The sequence below is a fragment of the Arachis hypogaea genome, chromosome 4 (assembly GCF_003086295.3).
Source record: "Arachis hypogaea cultivar Tifrunner chromosome 4, arahy.Tifrunner.gnm2.J5K5, whole genome shotgun sequence".
In the NCBI taxonomy this organism is placed as follows: domain Eukaryota; kingdom Viridiplantae; phylum Streptophyta; class Magnoliopsida; order Fabales; family Fabaceae; genus Arachis; species Arachis hypogaea.
The window spans coordinates 118,589,721-118,608,304 of record NC_092039.1 but is presented as its reverse complement, the minus strand read 5'-3'; the positions used below and the strand labels follow the sequence as shown (position 1 = coordinate 118,608,304).

Genomic DNA, 18,584 nt, shown 5'->3' with positions numbered 1-18,584 from the left:
GCCGCCTCTCTTATTCCAACAATTTCTCATGAGTCATGACCAAAGGGCCTTTTGGGTGATGATTCCGCCATCCGCCACCAAATCTTTCTAAGGCGCTACTCTAGCCTCCAATCAGACTCACCATTTTCAGCATTCACAGGTTTAATATTATTAAAAATATGCTACTACTACTACTAATATTAATTGTAAAATTGATTGTGATGTGAAATTATTTCCCGTGGCCCTTGCAAAATTGGAAAACGGCAAATGAACAAAAAGATAGAATTTTGGGAATAAAGTAAAAAAAAAAATGTGCAACCTTTTCATTAGAATGAATTACGAAGAACTGGTTCACTTTACTAGCAATTATAAATAATTAAAATAATATCAAAAAATTAAAATATTTTGTTAACAGAGAAATTTCAATAAAATATGTAATTAATTTTGTGCATGTTTGGGCGCCGTTATTTTGTTAAAAAATATCTTTTTTCAATGAATTTTTTTTAATTTTTTAACGTATTTGGTAAATTTTTAGTAGTAAAAGTAAAAGTACTAATAAAATAAAAAAAGATCTTTTTTGAGAAGTTGTAATTTATATCTTTTTTTAAAAGATCTTTTTTCCTTAAAAAAAAAGATGTTTTTTATGTAATAAATAAACAAAAAAGTATTTTTATATTATTATACTCAAATATAATTGATAGATAAAAAGACCTTTTTATATAAGATATCCAAACATAAAATTACTTTTATTTTTTTATAAAATTTTTTAAAAAAAGATAATTTAAAAAAAGATTTTTTCTTAAAAATTTACACAGACAAGTCCTTTATCTTGGTGTTTTTTTCCATTCTAATCAGTAGAGTGAAGAAGAAGTGAAACAAGATGAAATTAACAATGTAAATGGAGGAGTGAAAGAGTTTACTCTCAATAATCATACAAAATGGCAATTTAATCCTTACAATCAAAATTGCATCGTTTGTTTTAGGGATGGTTAACGTTTTATGTGGCTTTTCTTAACAGAATCTGTTAAACCATTAATGGAAGGACAAACACGGTTAAATTTAAATTTTTTAGGACTAATTTAATTAGAAAAATTATTCGGAGACAAATTTAACGAATAGCCAATCTTTTAAAAATTAGTTTAACCAGTAGTCATCTTTTTATTTTAAAAAATATATTTTTAACATAATAAATAAATATAAAAATATTTTTATATTATTTTATCTAAACATAATTATTAGATAAAAAGATATTTTTATATGAGATATTTAAATATAAAATTATTTTTATTTTTAATTTCTTTTTAAAAAAATCATTAAAAAAAGTTTTTTGTAAATGCTCATCCAAATAATTCTTTTGTCCTATAATTTTTTAATATTATTATGCCTTGTCATAATTAATTGGGTTGGCATCATGTACTTACTACTTATCTGATTGAATTACTTTTTAATTTTTTTATTTTTGATTGAATTGATTTTTAATCCTTTTGTTTCTATTTTTCATGTGCTATAGCTTAGAGTTTTTTTTTTTTTTTTTCATTTTCCTTAGCTTCTCACTCTCATGAGTTATGAGTCATGAGTCATGACATTTATTTTTTTTATATTCTTCTATAATTTTTGTATTTAATTATTATTCTTTATTTTTATATAAGATATTATATACTTTCAATGTTAATATTATTTTTTTAATAGGTATAAACATAATTCATCACCTTCTTTTATACTCATTTGTTTTTATATTTATTATATAAAATTACAATTTAGAATTCTTTTTTATTTTTTTCTCATTCTTATGATATTATTTTTTTATGTTACTTTATATTTTTCATATTCTTATTCTTTATTTTTATGTAGGATACTATATGATTACAATGTTAATATTTTTTTTAATAAGTATAAATTAAGTAATAAAATATAATTCATCATCTTCTTTCATGCTTCTTTATATACTCCTTCTTATGTTTACTATATAAATCAACATTCAATTCGCACATATTCTTTATCTCCTCTTTTCACATAATCTCGTGTCTCTTATTCTTTTTCCTCCATTCTTACTAATGTTTTGCACAAATATTTAAAGATTTGGTTGAAGTCCATAATTTTTTTTAGTTTGCTAAACATGTATATTGGGTAATAAATTCTTAAAACATTAGAACTTTACAATTTTTTTTTTCAAATTTTTTATTTTTGATCTAATAGTATGCATTAGTTATATCATTTATATATATTTTTTCTTTTTCAATAATTTATATTTTTTAATATTATTTAATTGTAATATCATTAAAAATATATGGTATTATCGTGAGTCATAAAAAATAAAACTAAAAAAATATTAATTTTAACTATATATCATATATTTTATAATTTTATTTTAGTCTAATTGTTTTATTAGTTATAATATTTATATATCATTTTTTTTCTTTCAACAATTGTATTCATTAGTTATAATATACATATGTCACTTTTTTTTTCTTTCAACAATTTATGTTTTTAATATCATTTATAATATTATTAAAAATACATGGTAGTATTGTGAGCCATAAAAAACAAAATTAGAAAGTGGAATGTTGAATGTTAATTTAACTATATATCATGTCCTTTATAATTTTTTGTTTTACAGTTTTAGTTTTTCAAGTCTAATTATATTATCTTCATTAGTTATATCATTCATATATCACTTTTTTTTAACAGTTTATATTTTTTAATATTATTTAATTTCGATATTATTAAAAATATATATTATTATCGTGAATAAAAAAATAAAATTATAAAATTTAAAATTAATTTCAACTATTGAATCTTATATTCAAACTTGTATTTCATCTAAATAATTGTATATTTCTACTATAGTATTTAAATATAATCTATAAAAATGACTACTTAAAAAAATTAAAAATAATAATATAAAATTAAAAAAATTCAAATTAAGTATTTTTATAATTTACTTAAAATTTAATTTATGTATAATTTTTTTTATTTTATAATTATTAATTTTAAATTAATTTATATATTTTATAAAATATATATTCATTTTATTTTTGCTGGGTGGATCTAAATTGAGTTATTAATTAACCCGGTCAATCGGGTCACTTCAGTACGGTTCTGGTATCCATAGAAATTAGTAAATTACATCAATTCTAGTAAATACTAAAAGTATGAAATCTATGAATTGACCCTTTTTTTTTTTTCGAAAGGGTATGAATTGACCCTTTTATAATACAAAATCAGTGTATTTTATCATTATTCAGAAATGAAACTATACTTGTTGATGACCAAACAAACGTGGCTTACTATGACACGAACATATTTAACAATGGAAGCTAGAGAAAACGGTATCTTGTAACCAAGTTGCACATGTTTAGCATATGATGGTTCCAAAGATTCCTATGTACAATCCGACACACTCGAGTTTTGAGTGTTCTCCATTAACCACTTACTTATCTCTTTCCAAGTCCTAACACTAACCCAAACTGTTACCTTTTCTTTTTTATTCTATTTGTGAAGATTATTATTGGTTTGGTGCTTTGTTATGTTACCCATGGCTTCCCATGTTGCTTTTCCTCATGCTTCTCCTCTTTCTCTCTCTATTCCCAACAAACGATTCAGTTACAAACAGCTTCACATAAATGGAATCAAATCCATCACTTCTTTCTCTTCATCTTCTTATTATTCTTCTTCTTGTTGGTCCTTCCGTTCACTTTCTACACAAAGAGGGTATTGTTCACCTGTGATTGCATGTTCCTCTTCCAATGGAAGGGGCCCTAATAGTTCTAAGGACGAGGATGGTGTCAAGAGTGTTGAGAAGCTTCTTGAGGAGAAAAGAAGAGCTGAATTGTCTGCTAGGATTGCCTCAGGTGAATTCACAGTGAAGCAGCAATCTGGGTATGCATAAACAACCTTAAAGTTTCTGACTTTACCTTATTTCATGCATTTGCTTTTGTAATTCTATGATGGGGTTAGTTAGTTACTCACTCTGTCGGTTTGGAAATTTGGTACATTCATAATTCAATAAATTTGGATATCACTGTAACCATATTCATTGAACTATGAATATACTAAATTTCCAAGATGATAGATATTTTGGAATAGAGGGGGGTAGTTAGCTGCAAAAATTGAGAGATATGGTGTAAGAACTGGTTATGATCTATAAGAATATGACATGGTTTTTATTTGCTTATGTTATGGTTTGTTCTGTTCTTGTGGGTTTTGATCTTAGTTTAAGTTCTATGTTGAAGAAGAGCTTGTTAAAGGTGGGGTTGCCCAAAGAGGTTGTGGGGTTTTTGCTCGGTTGGGCGGCAGGGGAAGGTGATTACCCCGAAATTCCTGAGGCAAAAGGATCTGTCAAGGCTATTAGAAGTGAGGCATTCTTCATTCCATTGTATGAACTTTACCTCACATACGGTGGAATTTTCAGGTTGACTTTTGGACCAAAGGTTAGTTTCATCCCTTTGTAAGCAATTCCTTATTACTTACTACACAGGAATAGGATAGGCAATGAGGATTTTGCTCTCACCGGATCAATTTTTTGCTCCTGAAAATTGATTCAAATCCAGTTGATAACTGAGTTTCTCTCTTTGGTTTACAGTCCTTTTTGATTGTATCTGATCCGTCTATAGCAAAACACATCTTGAGAGACAATTCAAAGGCTTATTCGAAGGTGATCAATTCGATAGTGAAGAATGACTACCCTTGTAAAACAGCCTTTCTGCTTCGGCCCTCATTTTGTACTAGTTTCCATTTGCAGGGTATCTTGGCTGAGATCCTAGAGTTTGTAATGGGGACAGGGCTCATCCCGGCTGATGGGGAAGTGTGGCGAGTTCGACGACGAGCTATAGTCCCAGCATTGCATCTGAAGGTTTGTCTAGTGTTTTTGGACAAATTTATTGAAGTCCCAAAAAATTAATATGCTAGATAGAATTATGGTGCATAGGTCATGATTTAAAGGGTTCACTTCTTATATTGGATGAACTAATCCTGCATTGTGTAGATAAGCATGTGTATCTCTGTTAGGAAGTGTATATTGAACCGTGCATTGATTGGATATTCGATAGCTACTTCACCCTTACTTTTTTGTAAATCTTTGCTACAACTTCTTGATCTCTTTCTTGTTTTTGTTTCTTGATTGTGATGTAGTACGTAGTGGCAATGATTAGCCTTTTTGGACAAGCCACAGATAGGCTCTGCAAGAAGCTAGATGATGCTGCATCTGATGGGGAAGATGTTGAGATGGAATCACTTTTCTCTCGATTGACGTTGGACATCATTGGAAAGGCAGTATTCAATTATGATTTCGACAGTTTAACAAATGATACCGGTATAGTTGAGGTATGTTTTTCGAATATTCCCCTACCCTTGTATGTTTATCATGTTTGGTGTTTGAGTTTAGCAAGTATAGTGAAATCACTTTATATACAAGCTTCATATTGTTGTACCTTACCTAATTAGATCAGGCTGTATATACTGTACTGAGAGAAGCAGAAGATCGAAGCGTTTCTCCGATTCCAGTATGGGAGATCCCAATATGGAAAGACATATCACCGCGTCAAAGGAAGGTTTCTGCTGCTCTCAAATTGATCAATGATACACTTAATGAGCTGGTAGCAATATGCAAGGTAATATTCACCATAGGGTGATGCAAGCTTAAATTCTCAAAATGGTTTGTTTAATCATACTAGAAGTTCTTCATTGGATGATAAATCAAGTCGCTTTTGTTTAAAAATTTTGGTAATCAAGCCCTATATTTATTCTGAAAATTTTGGTATACTATGGAGATTTTAATCATGAAAAATTTAAATGTTTAAAATATAAGGACCAAATTAAAACTTTTTGTATAATGTAGGCACCTAATTACTATTTACAAACTTTTAAGCTATAGGGACCCGATTGAAAATTGAGTTAAATTATAGGGACCTCCAAAATAATTAACTTGATTCCCATTGTGAACCTTTACAATGCTAGAGTGTGCTAAACCTGTGGTGGTATCTCATACATTTTTAATATTTTTTTTAATTATCATTTGCAGAGAATGGTGGACGAAGAAGAGTTACAGTTTCACGAGGAGTACATGAATGAGCAAGATCCAAGTATTCTGCATTTCTTGTTGGCATCAGGAGATGATGTATGTTAGCTTATTTCTCAAGTTATTTTAGTTGAGGAAACAAGAATTTGACATAATTGCAAACTAATGACTCTGTAGGTGTCGAGTAAGCAACTCCGCGATGATTTAATGACAATGCTCATTGCTGGACATGAAACTTCAGCTGCTGTTTTAACTTGGACCTTCCATCTTCTATCAAAGGTATAATTTGTGGTCTCACTGCTGCATTATACACTCGCACACACACGGGCACACACGAATAGTCACATGCACGTACACATGCATGCAAACAGATTTGTGGTTCAATTTAATAATGTGTAAACTTGACTTATAATGCATTAATGTCTAAAATAATAGTCCTTTTATTTGCTGTTTCTGTTGGCTGCAGGAGCCTAGCGTCGTGTCGAAGCTCCAAGAAGAGGTTTCATGAGATTCTTTTTTAGCTTTCAGATTGTTATCAGAGTAAAGATTAAGTTTCCCACTCACAAGAATCTAACAATGTATAAAATTTCATAGGTTGACTCTGTACTAGGGGATCGATTTCCAACTATCGAAGACATGAAGAAACTCCGATATACAACCCGAGTGATCAATGAGGTAGAAAGGAGACTTGCTATAGTATTAGAGCTGATTTTTTTATAATTGTTAAACTTATTGAAATCTATTCAATATTCAGTCAATGAGGCTTTACCCTCAACCACCAGTGTTGATCCGTCGCTCTCTTGAGAATGATATGCTCGGCAAGTATCCTATAAAAAGGTAATGCTAATGGATTCTTTGTCTAGTTTAGTAAGTCTTTTTCGTTAGTAAATTACACTAACCAGTCTAAGATTTCATTAACTTATATCTTGCTTTTCTTCTATCAAGAAAACTACCCTGTTACAGAAAACACACTTACCTCCCTATATAGAAAATTTCATGGCTGAATTCACATTGCGCTATACACCTACTACTTCACATGTGAAATCACAGTAATTTCTAAAACAACGAGGATGTAACCTTAAGGGATGAATATCGATCATTTTTGTTTCGGCCAACTTAGAGTATTCTTTTCTGAAATGTAATGATTTTATGTCATCAATTACTTGCAGAGGTGAAGATATCTTTATATCTGTCTGGAACCTGCATCGTAGTCCAAACCTATGGGATGATGCTGATAAGTTTCAACCGGAAAGATGGCCAGTAGATGGACCTAACCCCAATGAGACAAATCAAAACTTCAAGTATATTTTATCTGCACTTAATTTATTTTTGTTGTTCTATTCTGTACTTTATTTTAATGCAAGTAATATTGCTACTCTCTCTTTCAGGTATCTTCCATTTGGGGGAGGACCGCGGAAATGTGTTGGTGATTTGTTTGCTTCATACGAGGTAATGTGAATGTTATATTGTTGTGACTTGTGAGGTTAAGGGTGTATTTGTTTGTTCACCGGACTGTCCTTTTTATAGGAGATTCGAGACGTAAACCCTATGATAATATGAGACATGATTTGCTATTCCTCACATACTAATGAAAATTTTTCACTTGCATGATCTTATGATACTTATGGTAGACCATAGTAGCACTTGCAATGCTTGTTAGACGGTTCAACTTTCAAATGGCAGTTGGAGCCCCACCAGTAAGTTTGTTTCTTTTGTTGTGATATTTAACAATGTTTGATCAAGTCTCAGGAACCTGTCATTGTTTTTAACAAAACTTTTTGCCTTGAATAATGGTCTTAAAGCAAATTCAATTGCTTCACTGAAACTGCAATGTACTAAGCAGAATCTGAATGATTAATTTTGCTGTCATAGGTTGAGATGACTACTGGAGCAACAATTCATACAACACAAGGGTTGAAGATGACAGTTACACGCAGAATAAAACCTCCAATTGTGCCCTCGTTACAAATGTCAACCATGGAAATTGATCCATCCATGAGGAAAGATGACACAAGTCAGAAAGGCGAAGTTTATCAGGCTCAGTCCTAAATCTTTGAAGTTGTGAAATCAATTATGTATAGTTCTTTTGCTATCTTCCATCCATTTTTTTATGCATGTAATGAGATTGGAACACAGCAATCTTTCACATCGTCATAACTTCTAAAAAAGTTTACCTGAATTCACAAACTATAAATTCATCTATAGAAACTTAGAGAAGGATGCACAAAATACTCTGCTTTTCTAGTATAAGTGTCAACAGAGATTGGAATAATGATATCTGAAATAACATATGTAAGAATCCGAGTTAATATACCTTGATTTCTTAGTATAAGACAAAGGACCTAAAATATATGGAATTTACATTCCATCCAGCAGTGGGTGTAAAACAAGTAGCATTGATCAATGAAATGAAGAGCAGGAACATTCACTATTTGCTGCTAAATAAGAGAGAAGAGTGATTATCATTTACAAGTAAATTGGATCCTGATGAATCATTCAGAAATATCCATGGAGATGATTACACAGAACAAAAAAACACGATTTACATTTCTTAATGGCACATTACATTAGAATAGACTGAAGGGTGAACATGTGATTTAAGTGAGCAAGTTAGTTGTACGAGGATTTATATCTATCTAGAATAACGAGGATTGATATCTATCTAGAAGTTGTGGATTTAGATCTAGAGAGACCAAAGCATCCTAGGAAGGAGAACCCAAGTCTAGGCACGGTGGCTACTGGTTGATGGTTGGTCTCGGAATCAAGTGTTTGAGGATGATAATGTTTATAGAAGGCTGCAACTGCTCCTGCCACCCCATCTTCGTGTTTCATGGCATCGGCAAGTTCTTCGGCATTCCTTTTCACCTGTGAGATGTAAGTTCGATGTAAAACATGTAGTGCTAATAAAAAGCCAAAATTGTGAACATAACTTGCATTTGTTTTATTTATACTCTCTTCTGTATGATTCCATGCTGTATTTTAGGAGGAAATTATAAATGGATCTTATGCTTGGCTTTGTCTCTGATGATTAGTTCCCTTTACATCTAAAAGCCTTCTCTACTTTCCTTTTTTCTGGTACATATGGTATGAGACAAATACTAACCACTTTGATCGCATATATATATATTACCTCTGGCTTCAGCATATAGTTTATAGCATCAACCAGCCTGCCTAATGTAAATTCATCCACTGGAATTGGTGCCGGGCCTACTCCTCTGGCATGCACTCGCTCTCCCCAAAATGGCTGGTCCCCAAAGAATGGTACAATTGTTGTTGGGCACTGCAGAAACAAACAGAGATGTTCTTGTTGTAGGATGAATATACCACTTAGATTACAAAATTCACAAATGCAAGATACATTACTGCAGCTCTAAGACCAGCAGCAGTTGTTCCAGCACCCCCATGATGCACCTGGAATTTACAACATCTTACAACCAAGTTTCAATGTTATGCTCAAAACAATTGACTTCTAAGCCACTTAGAGAAGTTGTATACTTACCACAGCCTTGCATCTTGGGAATAGCCAATCATGTGGACAGTTGTCCAATAAGTACACGGAATTCTTTGTTTCTGCCACTGAGAAACAGAAATTACTATATGCTTCACAATGAGGTGAAAAATGCAGTATACTGCTGGCATGATACAGGCAGAAAATCAAGACTCACAATTCCCAAGTCCACCCCAGCCTTTGTTGATGATTCCTCTCTGCCCGGTTTTATCCAGAGCTTCAATTATAATTTGTGTCATTTTGTCTGGCTGCTCTAGAGGCTGCTCAAAATAAGATTAAAAAAGAAAAGGAAATTACATTAGAATGGGTTTGCAGACATTTTAGTAGTGGCAAATATTTTGACAGTTAACTAGATCAAGTGTAGAATAACAACATAGAAAAAAAAGAGTAGCTCAGCGGTTTTCTATATCTGCTTTGGCTATTGCCAAGCATTTAGCTTCTAGGGCTATCCTTTCATGATGTTTTGCCATCTAAATAAGATTAATCCTTATACACCACTCAATTCAGGAAAGAGCTCTCATAATTAGTGTTGTTGGTATAGGAATACTCAAACTTTAGTTGTGGACACTTCCTGGAACAGGACATAATAATTAGGCTCTTAACTATCACTTCCACATTAAATTTTCCAAAGTCCCATCACAAAATAAGTTAAGTTACATTCAATTCAATGCCTGAATAGGGACAAGCCACTGAGTTAATTATGGTTCATTGCAAAAGTTACCTGAGAAAGTTATATTCAGACAAAAAAGAATGCACCAATAATTATTGGTTGAACTTATTCTCTTTAAGCAGGGTCTCAAGTTCGAGTGCTGCTTATGGAAATAATTAGTGCTGGGATATCACTCCATAATGGACAGACTTGACAACTACAGTTAGATTATACTGGTTGCTAGACTAGAGGGAAAAAAACTGCAAATTTATTGCTGTGTAATCACATATCCAAAAGACCAAACAAGTGAACAGTCGCAAAGAAACTCACAAGGCTACCAAATCCAATATATATAGGTTTTTTGCCTTCCTTTTCGCCTTCTTCAAGCCACTCTAATAATGATATTGGTGGCTCATAATCTGAAGCAAGGTCAAGGAAACAAAATCCAACAACATCAATGTTGGGTCCCCAATCTGCAAAACAAGAAGCAAAACACAAACAGTCTATCGTAACATCATCAAGAAACAGCTTGGAGTTAGAGAGTGCCAAAAATGGAAAGATGAGATGACACTATAAAATATAAATGCATATCTAACCTTTTGGTTTAGGGACCAAATGAGGGCTCCATATATAACCATAGGGCATGTTAGGAGGGGACGTATAAGATCCACTTAGATAAGTAATAGGCCTTAGCTTTAGCTTCTTCTTCCTAAATTCATTTATTAAATCTCGTATTCCAAGCCAGATTAAAGAATCAACTATTTGATACGACAGCTGAAAGACATACAAAAAACTGATAACTTAGTCATATCAAGTGAAACTAATAGATTGATTATGTTGGATTAACTCTCCGAGGCCATGTAACTTACTCTATATGCAATTTGTTGCTTAACGCGGGAAAGAGGATGAGGGAATTCATTTGTTGGCCTGAAAATATAGTCAAACATCATTAGAATAAGATCCTTATACCTATATTAGTTGCTCATATAATCTTTATGCTAACAACAAATCAATAAACGAGCCTTACTGAGAACCTTCCTAATGCCCAAGTCAATGAATGATGCAATATAGCAGATAATTCGGTCAAAAATACAGGTGACTAAGTGCAGGATTAGTCCGTGTACCAAGCAAGACTTACGTCCATGGCATTGTAAAGAATATGTGAAGTGGAACTTTTAGAAACTCAGCAACATGAGTATGCGCTGCATAATTTCATACATTAAAAGAACGTGAGATACTTTTTCATTATACATTGGATGTAAACAATGCCACGTTATTTGTTAATTTTATAGTCATTTCTATACTCTGTCGATGAATTTCTTTCAATTTGCTATTAACAATTTGTGATTGACTTTTCCATTCTTAGTTACACAAAAGGAGGAAATTCTTGTCAAGATCTTAAGATATGATTCACTCATTATGGACATTGTAAAAACTAAGACATCAAATCATCAATGGTGAAAGGCGTTTCCCTTTCCTTCTCTTTCTGCCATGATTTGATTCTCACAGCCGCTGAAACAGGTCGCAAGTTAATCTCTCCTATATAACTCTTAGCAATATACCATTTTCATTATTTTACAATGTAATCTTCAAACCATTGTACCTTTAGGTGATACTGTAAAAAATAATTTAAACTTAAGAATGGCATTCTATGAAATGCACTTGCACTTATGGATTAGCAGCTTGGATTTTTATACAATACAAGCACAGTATAATGAACTGAGATTACCATTCTGCACTTTAATCTGTAAACTGTACCTCTACACTTTAGAGGATCAAATTCCTTAAATTTTACCAGGCAGCAAGTTTGTTGTTGAATCCAGTTTCGGTTACTATACAATCTATTGTCATTTGATAAAATGTTTTATTACATTCTCATTACAATAGAAAAACACTTTGTTGTCTATGTTATTGATTTTGTTATTGTGATGAATGGAAAGGGACAAAAAAAATTTAGAGTCTAACCGTATGCTGGAGGGTTGGCAATTATTGCATCTGCATTAAATGCAACATGAGTATCTGGATCAGCACTGTTGCAAGCTGGAAGCAAAGAGTTGATAATAGCCTTTATCTGATTTCTTTGTTTATGAATTTCTGAGCGGCCCGACGGCAAGAAGCCTTTATTCTTGACCATATCTGAAGAAAGCATATAAATAAACATATTAATAATATGAAAGCATGAGCAAGGAGAAGAAATCTTTTTGATATGGCTACTGGTATGTGGTCATGCATTCAAAAGAATAAAACCAACATTCCTCTCGTAAAAACTGGCACATCCAATTTTTTTTATCTTCCTTTCTTATAGAGTAGATCACATTTCTTGATTTGATATCAATTCTTCAATTACCTTCATTGAAGTAGATCAAAATATTTGAACATCTGTTAATTTGTCATTGTATCAATTCAAGCCATATTTTTCTTCATGTTTGCAAATAAATGTCTATTTCTACAGCATAAGTGTCATGTTGACATTTCTTGTTAACAGGGCAAGGGTGACAGAGAGTAGCTCATTTGAAAAGATGAAATGGATCTAAATTATGTTTGAAAAATAGCTACATGAGATATCCCACTATCTAAATTGGTCCTGAATTTGCACGCGAGCCTCAATTTAGTCCCTAAAGTTTCAATTGTCTCTATTTAGTGCCTGAAACAATTTACGACGCACATACATTACGTGAACAGCCGGATGACACATTGTACTCTATAAAATGACGTCGTTTTGGTTTTGGCACTCAAATAGCCCAAAAACATCGTAAGTGGTGTTTATTGAAACTTTTCCTACCAAAGCAAGTGATACGGCGTTGTTTTTGGGCTATTTGAGCGCCAAAACCAAAGTTGCATAATTTTACAGGTTCTAGCGTGGCACCTGACTGTCCAGGTCAGCGCTCCATTAAACGTTTGTGTGCCTAAAAATTGTCCCAGGGACTAATGCTTTGCAAAGTTTGGAGACTAAATAGAGGCAATTGAAACTTCAGAGACTAAATTGAAGCTCCCGTGCAAGTTCAGGGACCAAATTGAGTATTAACTCTCTACAATTCAATTTACACCAAAATGTGAACCCACTTAAAACATAGGAGTTCTAGTGAGCATATATACTCTTTAATCATCATTAAATTAAAACAAGCAAAATTCAGAATGGTTATCTAAGAGGTAAGATAAGAAACACTTACAACCAGCAAGAACCTTGGGATCTCCACCTAAAGGGTAAAACTCCAAGCCTGCACTCAAAACAAAATCTTTGAAATTCTTATGGCTAGCTAGCCTAACTCTGTGGCCATCTTCCTGCAAAAAAAAAATTCCGTCTTAGACAGGCTATATTACAGCACAAGAGTAAATTACAAGAGCTGCGATTGTCTAAGAGGAACAAATGAAAAGAAAAATTGAAACATAAAGACATCTAGATTTTTGAAAGACTCAAAAAGTTTTGATATTGTTCTGCCCTAACTAAGAAGCACAATTGACATTCGTTACAGGATACAGGAGAGGACAACAGTATAACATATTAGTCCAAATACACAGCTGGAGGTCAAGAATAAGCCAAGATTCCTATGGAGTGGGTGCAAGGGAAGGCAATAACTGTAGTCTCAAGAGACCATATTTTATCTTAGTCCCTAAAGTACTTATGATAAATTGTTTCGGCAAGTTCAAATTATTTGAAAGGGCTTAAACCAAATCATCCTAATATCTTAGTGAGTTAAAACAAAAATATTACTTTGGTGCATGGACCAGGAATTATACATGAGAAACCAGGAATATAAAAAAAAACCTGTAGACGCTTCCCAATAGCAACAAATGGCTGGACATCTCCCCGAGTGCCAACTATAAGCATTACTATTTGAAGTGGATGAATATCATGATAGGGTATTGCTTCCCCAGATTCATTGCAAGGTTCCCTAGAGGTAACCGTAGTTCCAATGTTTTCTGGGGGATTGATATCTCTTGGTACATCAAATTCAACAGTGCCATCATCCTTAATCACAGAAGCTCTTTTTAGAAATCGAAGCTGCAACATTTGCAAATGTATTTTTTTCAGATTCAAAATAGAAAATTTAAGAACACCAAACTATGATGTTTGAAACCCAAGATACAAATGTAACACTAGTAGATGCAGATGAATGCCAGTGTATTCAGTAAGTGACATCTTCTTCGTATATAAAATATTTACTAGTAACAAAATTATTACCTGCAAATTCATTATTTTTTCCAATCTATTTTATTTAATAATCTAAGTAATCTAATCTATATTTTTTCTATGTGGCCTGCAATGCAACCGCTTGTCATAGGCTAATGCTCAAGTGATAAAAAATAATACAGGACCAAGGTAACAGCTAAAATGTAATATGTATATATCATAGCATTATGGTAGCTTGTTATTCCAAATGGCATTTAATAACACTTCTAGGTAGCAGAACTTCCCTGCAGTCATCTAAATCAGTGATGCAGAAATCTAATATGTCCAACACCTAAATTCCTTAATTAAAATATTTAATATAAAACTCCATGAAGATAAACAATCAATCAAATGTGATATTTTGTGGTACCCTTTTCTTGGCGGGAAGATTCTCATCAAGGAACTTCATAATGGAGCCGATTCCGGTGTTCTTCCTAACTTTAGTAGCACTCTTTTGGCGGTGATACCGGCTATGACGAGTCGGTGCAGGTTCAGCTTCAGCTTCAGCCATAGCCATAACTTCAGCCAAACTATGCCTAGTAATTGACGTGTCCCTGTCAACATGCCCTGCGTAAGGCCAATCCAAAAACACAAAAATAGTACCATTCCATATTTGAAATACACATTGTATTTTAATTTCACAGCCACTATTCCATATTCTACTATAAACTACACTAACAACAATTACACTACCTTAATCAGAACGCAATCTACAAAAGGCCGAACTTAACACGTGAACTTTGATTAAACTATCCAAAAAATACACACTGTAACCACATGAACTTTGATTCTTCACTGTTCCGATAAAATTATATCAATTCCACTACCTTACATGAGATTAAGTAGAACGTAACGCGATCTAACACCGTAAAAGAACCATGATATACCTGAAGAGGATGAGGTGGTGGCAATGTCGGTAGTAGATCGAGGTTCGGCGTCCAAGTAGACTGAAACCTCGTCGGAAGAATTCGATAGGCGAGTGTTGCTCGAAGATTCCGCCATCGTCGAATTTAACGGTGAAGGTGTATAACGATTGTTATCTTTTTCTTTTTCTTTTTCTTTTTTTGGTTTACTTGATTTCTGGAAAGATCGAGATGAAGAAGAAATAGGTGTGAATTGGTGGAGTGGTTGGGACAAGAAAGAGTTTGGTGATGACGATGGGTAAGGTATAATAGTTTCTTACGAACGCTGTTTTCTGATTTTTTTTTTTCTCTTTTTGGGGTACTCTCTCACTTTCCCTTTCGTCTTGCTTGGTTTCTTTTTCTCGGAAAGTGTGAGAAAGTGTTAGAGGAGGACACGTGGAGGAAGAAGAAGACATTCACGAGACCGTTGAGACTTGAGACCCACGTCTACCTCAACAACAACTCATTAACTGCTCTTTTAATTTTTAATTTTTTATTTAATTTATTTAACTTATAATATACTTTTAAGGTCATGCATTAGTTAATACTTGCTCTAAACTCTAATGCTAATGCTAATGCAAAAGAGTGTAGTTTTTTTTTTAAATTTAATTGTCATTAGAGATTAAAAAAATATAAAACATTTTAAATTTTATATTATAAACATTAAAATTGAATTATTATAAAATAAAATAAATAAAAAATAATATTTGTTTAGTTACTAAAGAATATAATATTCTTTATTTAATAAATAGTGTTTAAGTATTTTTTTAAAATATTATTCAAAACAATATTTTACTAAAAGAATTATTAACAAAAAGTTTTTATATTTTTAATTCATTAAATACATATAATTACAAAAGTTCTTTTTGTTATATTTTTATAATATATTTTTAAAACAAATAACTAAATTCTAAATCTGACTTAATCTAATCATGCATATTTTTACTGTATCTTGCTGAGAAAAATGTTAGGATCATGAGAATTATTATTTTTTGTTATTATTTAATTGTTTATTTAATATTTTAAATTTATTAATATTACAATATATTTTATTTTATATTTTTAAATATTAATAATTAATTAATGATAAGAAAATAATAAATTTTAATAATTTTTTAATATTTTTGCTCTGCTAAAAATAAAATATACATTAATTCTACTTAATATTTAATAAATATAAATAATTTTTTTGTTACGCGCACGAAGTAAGCGAATAAATGTCGCGTCGTGGCGTCACGCACGCATGCATTGGAGACATAGGTCACCGAAAAAGTAGCTGTTTACTGTATCAACAATTCAACATCTCTCTCTCTAATTAAGTATTAATAATTTAATTCAATAGAAATCTGTTTTTGTTGCATAAAATAATATTGAAATAATCAACATACTTAAATTTTTTACTGATGAACCATGCATATACATTCATAAAATTTTCTGTAATGTCAGTGTCAAATATTTGGCAAGAAAGTAAGAAACACACGGTATATGCATGATTTTTTTTTTTTGGTCATGGCGGTATATGCATGATGATATACCAATCAACTTTTTCTTTTTGGGCTTATATGAACGCAGGTGGGCTTCAATGTAGATAATGAGTTATGTAAGTAAATGCAATTAAATAATCAGGCCCAATTTGGCCCAATAAGATATTGGGACTACAAGTTATATAGAATATAATTTTATCCTTTTTTGGTAATATTCACGTGTGCATTTAATAACGATGATGGATATTGCAGTGACAATGCATTGCAAGCAAAAGCAAGGTTTATAACTTGTGTCAGTCAATGTAGCTGGCTTCTGGTACTAACTTTCCTTTCTTGTCAAAAGCATAGTAATTGAGTCTTTTCTTTTTTTAATTTTCAAATGTTTTTAGAATAATGCATTCTAATTATTTTAATAATTAATTTCAATTAATATATATTAGATATATTTTTTATAATTAATATTATTAAAATATCAATATTTTTTAAAATATTTTAAAATTTTCTTTTATTTATAATAATATTGTACATTATAAATAACTATTAATTAATTATTTATATAAAATATACATTAGAAAATAAATATATTGAAAATATATAAAATAAGAATGATTTTGATACTTTCTGATTTAATAATGTTATTCTTTTACTGTATATTATTTTAAAAATATTTTTAATAAAAAAATTATAGAAAAATAAAATAACAATAATAAAGAGTAATCTAAAATAATTAAGTTACTCTTTTATAGATAATGGGACAAAAAGCCCAAAAAAAATCAGACAAAAACTATTTTAGAAAATGCCATTCTAATGAAGTCTACATGAAAATTTAAAGAAATACATAAACATTTTAACTGAAGTTTATGTTCTTGTCATATCAATCTATTTGTACAAGTATTTGCTTCTCAAAACTCACCATAGATGTTTTAATTATTTAATCTACTGCAACGATTTTTTATAGATGTTTTAATTATTTAACCTAATGCAACGATTTTTAATAGCTAAAACTAACGCTGTTGTAGAGTGTAGTTCAACAATTTTTTGAAGACAAAAACTTACTACTACTTTAAAATTCAGTTCCATATAAGTATTTATGTACCTAAATATTTAGACCATTTTTAGTAGAAAACTTATCTCAATTTTTATTTATGACCAATTTATCATAAAAAAAAATTTATGTCAATTTTTGCGTCATAAATAATAAATAAAAACTCTAAACATTTTTCTCTTTTCTATTAAAAAGAACTAAGTTTAATCTCTATTGTGGTCATACTTAATTAATTAATTAAAATTAATATAGTTATTAATTTTTTACAATAATTAAATTAAAAAATAATTTACTATTATAAAAACTAATATTTTAAAAGAAAAATAACTTCATAAATAATAATACATAATATATAATTATAATTTAAATTAATTAACAACATTAATTAACTTAAATGAATATTTAGCTACTAGGAGCATTGTGAAATTAGCAAATGCTTAATTTCTATAATCATATTATTAAAATTTTTAATTTATTTTAATATTTTTTTAAAGTACAATGACACTTATCATAAATTTATTTGTTATTTTTAGTTCCTTTTCAGAGAGACTCCCTTACCTTGTGAAATGAGTAAAGTTCTTAACATTGTTTCTCCAATAGATATAATAATTAATAAGTCTCAATTTCAAATTTTTAATTGCTTCAGAACAAAAACTCAAATTGTCTACCATTATAAATGCTCTTAGACCCATGTCCAAATTACTCTTTTATATATAAATATATATTCATATATAATAACTAAATTAAGTAATTAATTTTTAGGATATATATAATATTCTTTATTATCATATTTGTGTTCCTAAATGTATAGTAACTAAATGAATGAATAA

The 18,584-nt window shown here is 30.8% G+C and overlaps 2 protein-coding genes across 6 annotated transcripts; one reads left to right on the top strand and one right to left on the bottom strand.

Annotated features, from left to right (window-relative positions):
- Window positions 1–3,218: 3,218 nt before the first annotated feature.
- Window positions 3,219–8,224, top strand: LOC112797538 (protein LUTEIN DEFICIENT 5, chloroplastic). The gene is made up of 15 exons (XM_025840529.3): window positions 3,219–3,858; window positions 4,193–4,409; window positions 4,562–4,633; window positions 4,721–4,831; window positions 5,110–5,301; window positions 5,427–5,588; window positions 5,999–6,094; window positions 6,173–6,274; window positions 6,462–6,494; window positions 6,590–6,670; window positions 6,750–6,832; window positions 7,165–7,296; window positions 7,384–7,444; window positions 7,627–7,692; window positions 7,868–8,224. Exons 1-15 carry the CDS (start codon window positions 3,506–3,508, stop codon window positions 8,042–8,044), a joined length of 1,938 nt encoding a protein of 645 aa, XP_025696314.1. The 5' UTR covers window positions 3,219–3,505; the 3' UTR covers window positions 8,045–8,224.
- A 167-nt stretch (window positions 8,225–8,391) lies between these two features.
- On the bottom strand, window positions 8,392–15,598 carry LOC112797539 (sterol 3-beta-glucosyltransferase UGT80A2). Of its 5 annotated transcripts, none has more exons than XR_011881452.1 (14): window positions 15,211–15,562; window positions 14,694–14,890; window positions 13,919–14,155; window positions 13,323–13,434; window positions 12,118–12,288; window positions 11,291–11,354; window positions 11,022–11,079; window positions 10,749–10,926; window positions 10,483–10,625; window positions 9,661–9,763; window positions 9,495–9,571; window positions 9,359–9,422; window positions 9,126–9,275; window positions 8,392–8,860 (listed from the first exon to the last, which is right to left on the bottom strand). XR_011881452.1 is itself a non-coding variant. In XM_025840530.3 (14 exons), the coding sequence occupies exons 1-14, from the start codon at window positions 15,323–15,325 to the stop codon at window positions 8,654–8,656; spliced, it is 1,860 nt and encodes a 619-aa protein (XP_025696315.1). In that variant the 5' UTR covers window positions 15,326–15,562; the 3' UTR covers window positions 8,392–8,653. The 5 variants fall into 5 exon arrangements, 4 of the variants coding, with proteins under 4 accessions (XP_025696315.1, XP_025696318.1, XP_025696317.1 ...); XM_025840530.3 differs by having other exon boundaries at window positions 9,359–9,406; XM_025840533.3 differs by having other exon boundaries at window positions 9,359–9,406; window positions 14,694–14,877; window positions 15,211–15,351.
- Between the last annotated feature and the right edge of the window lie 2,986 nt (window positions 15,599–18,584).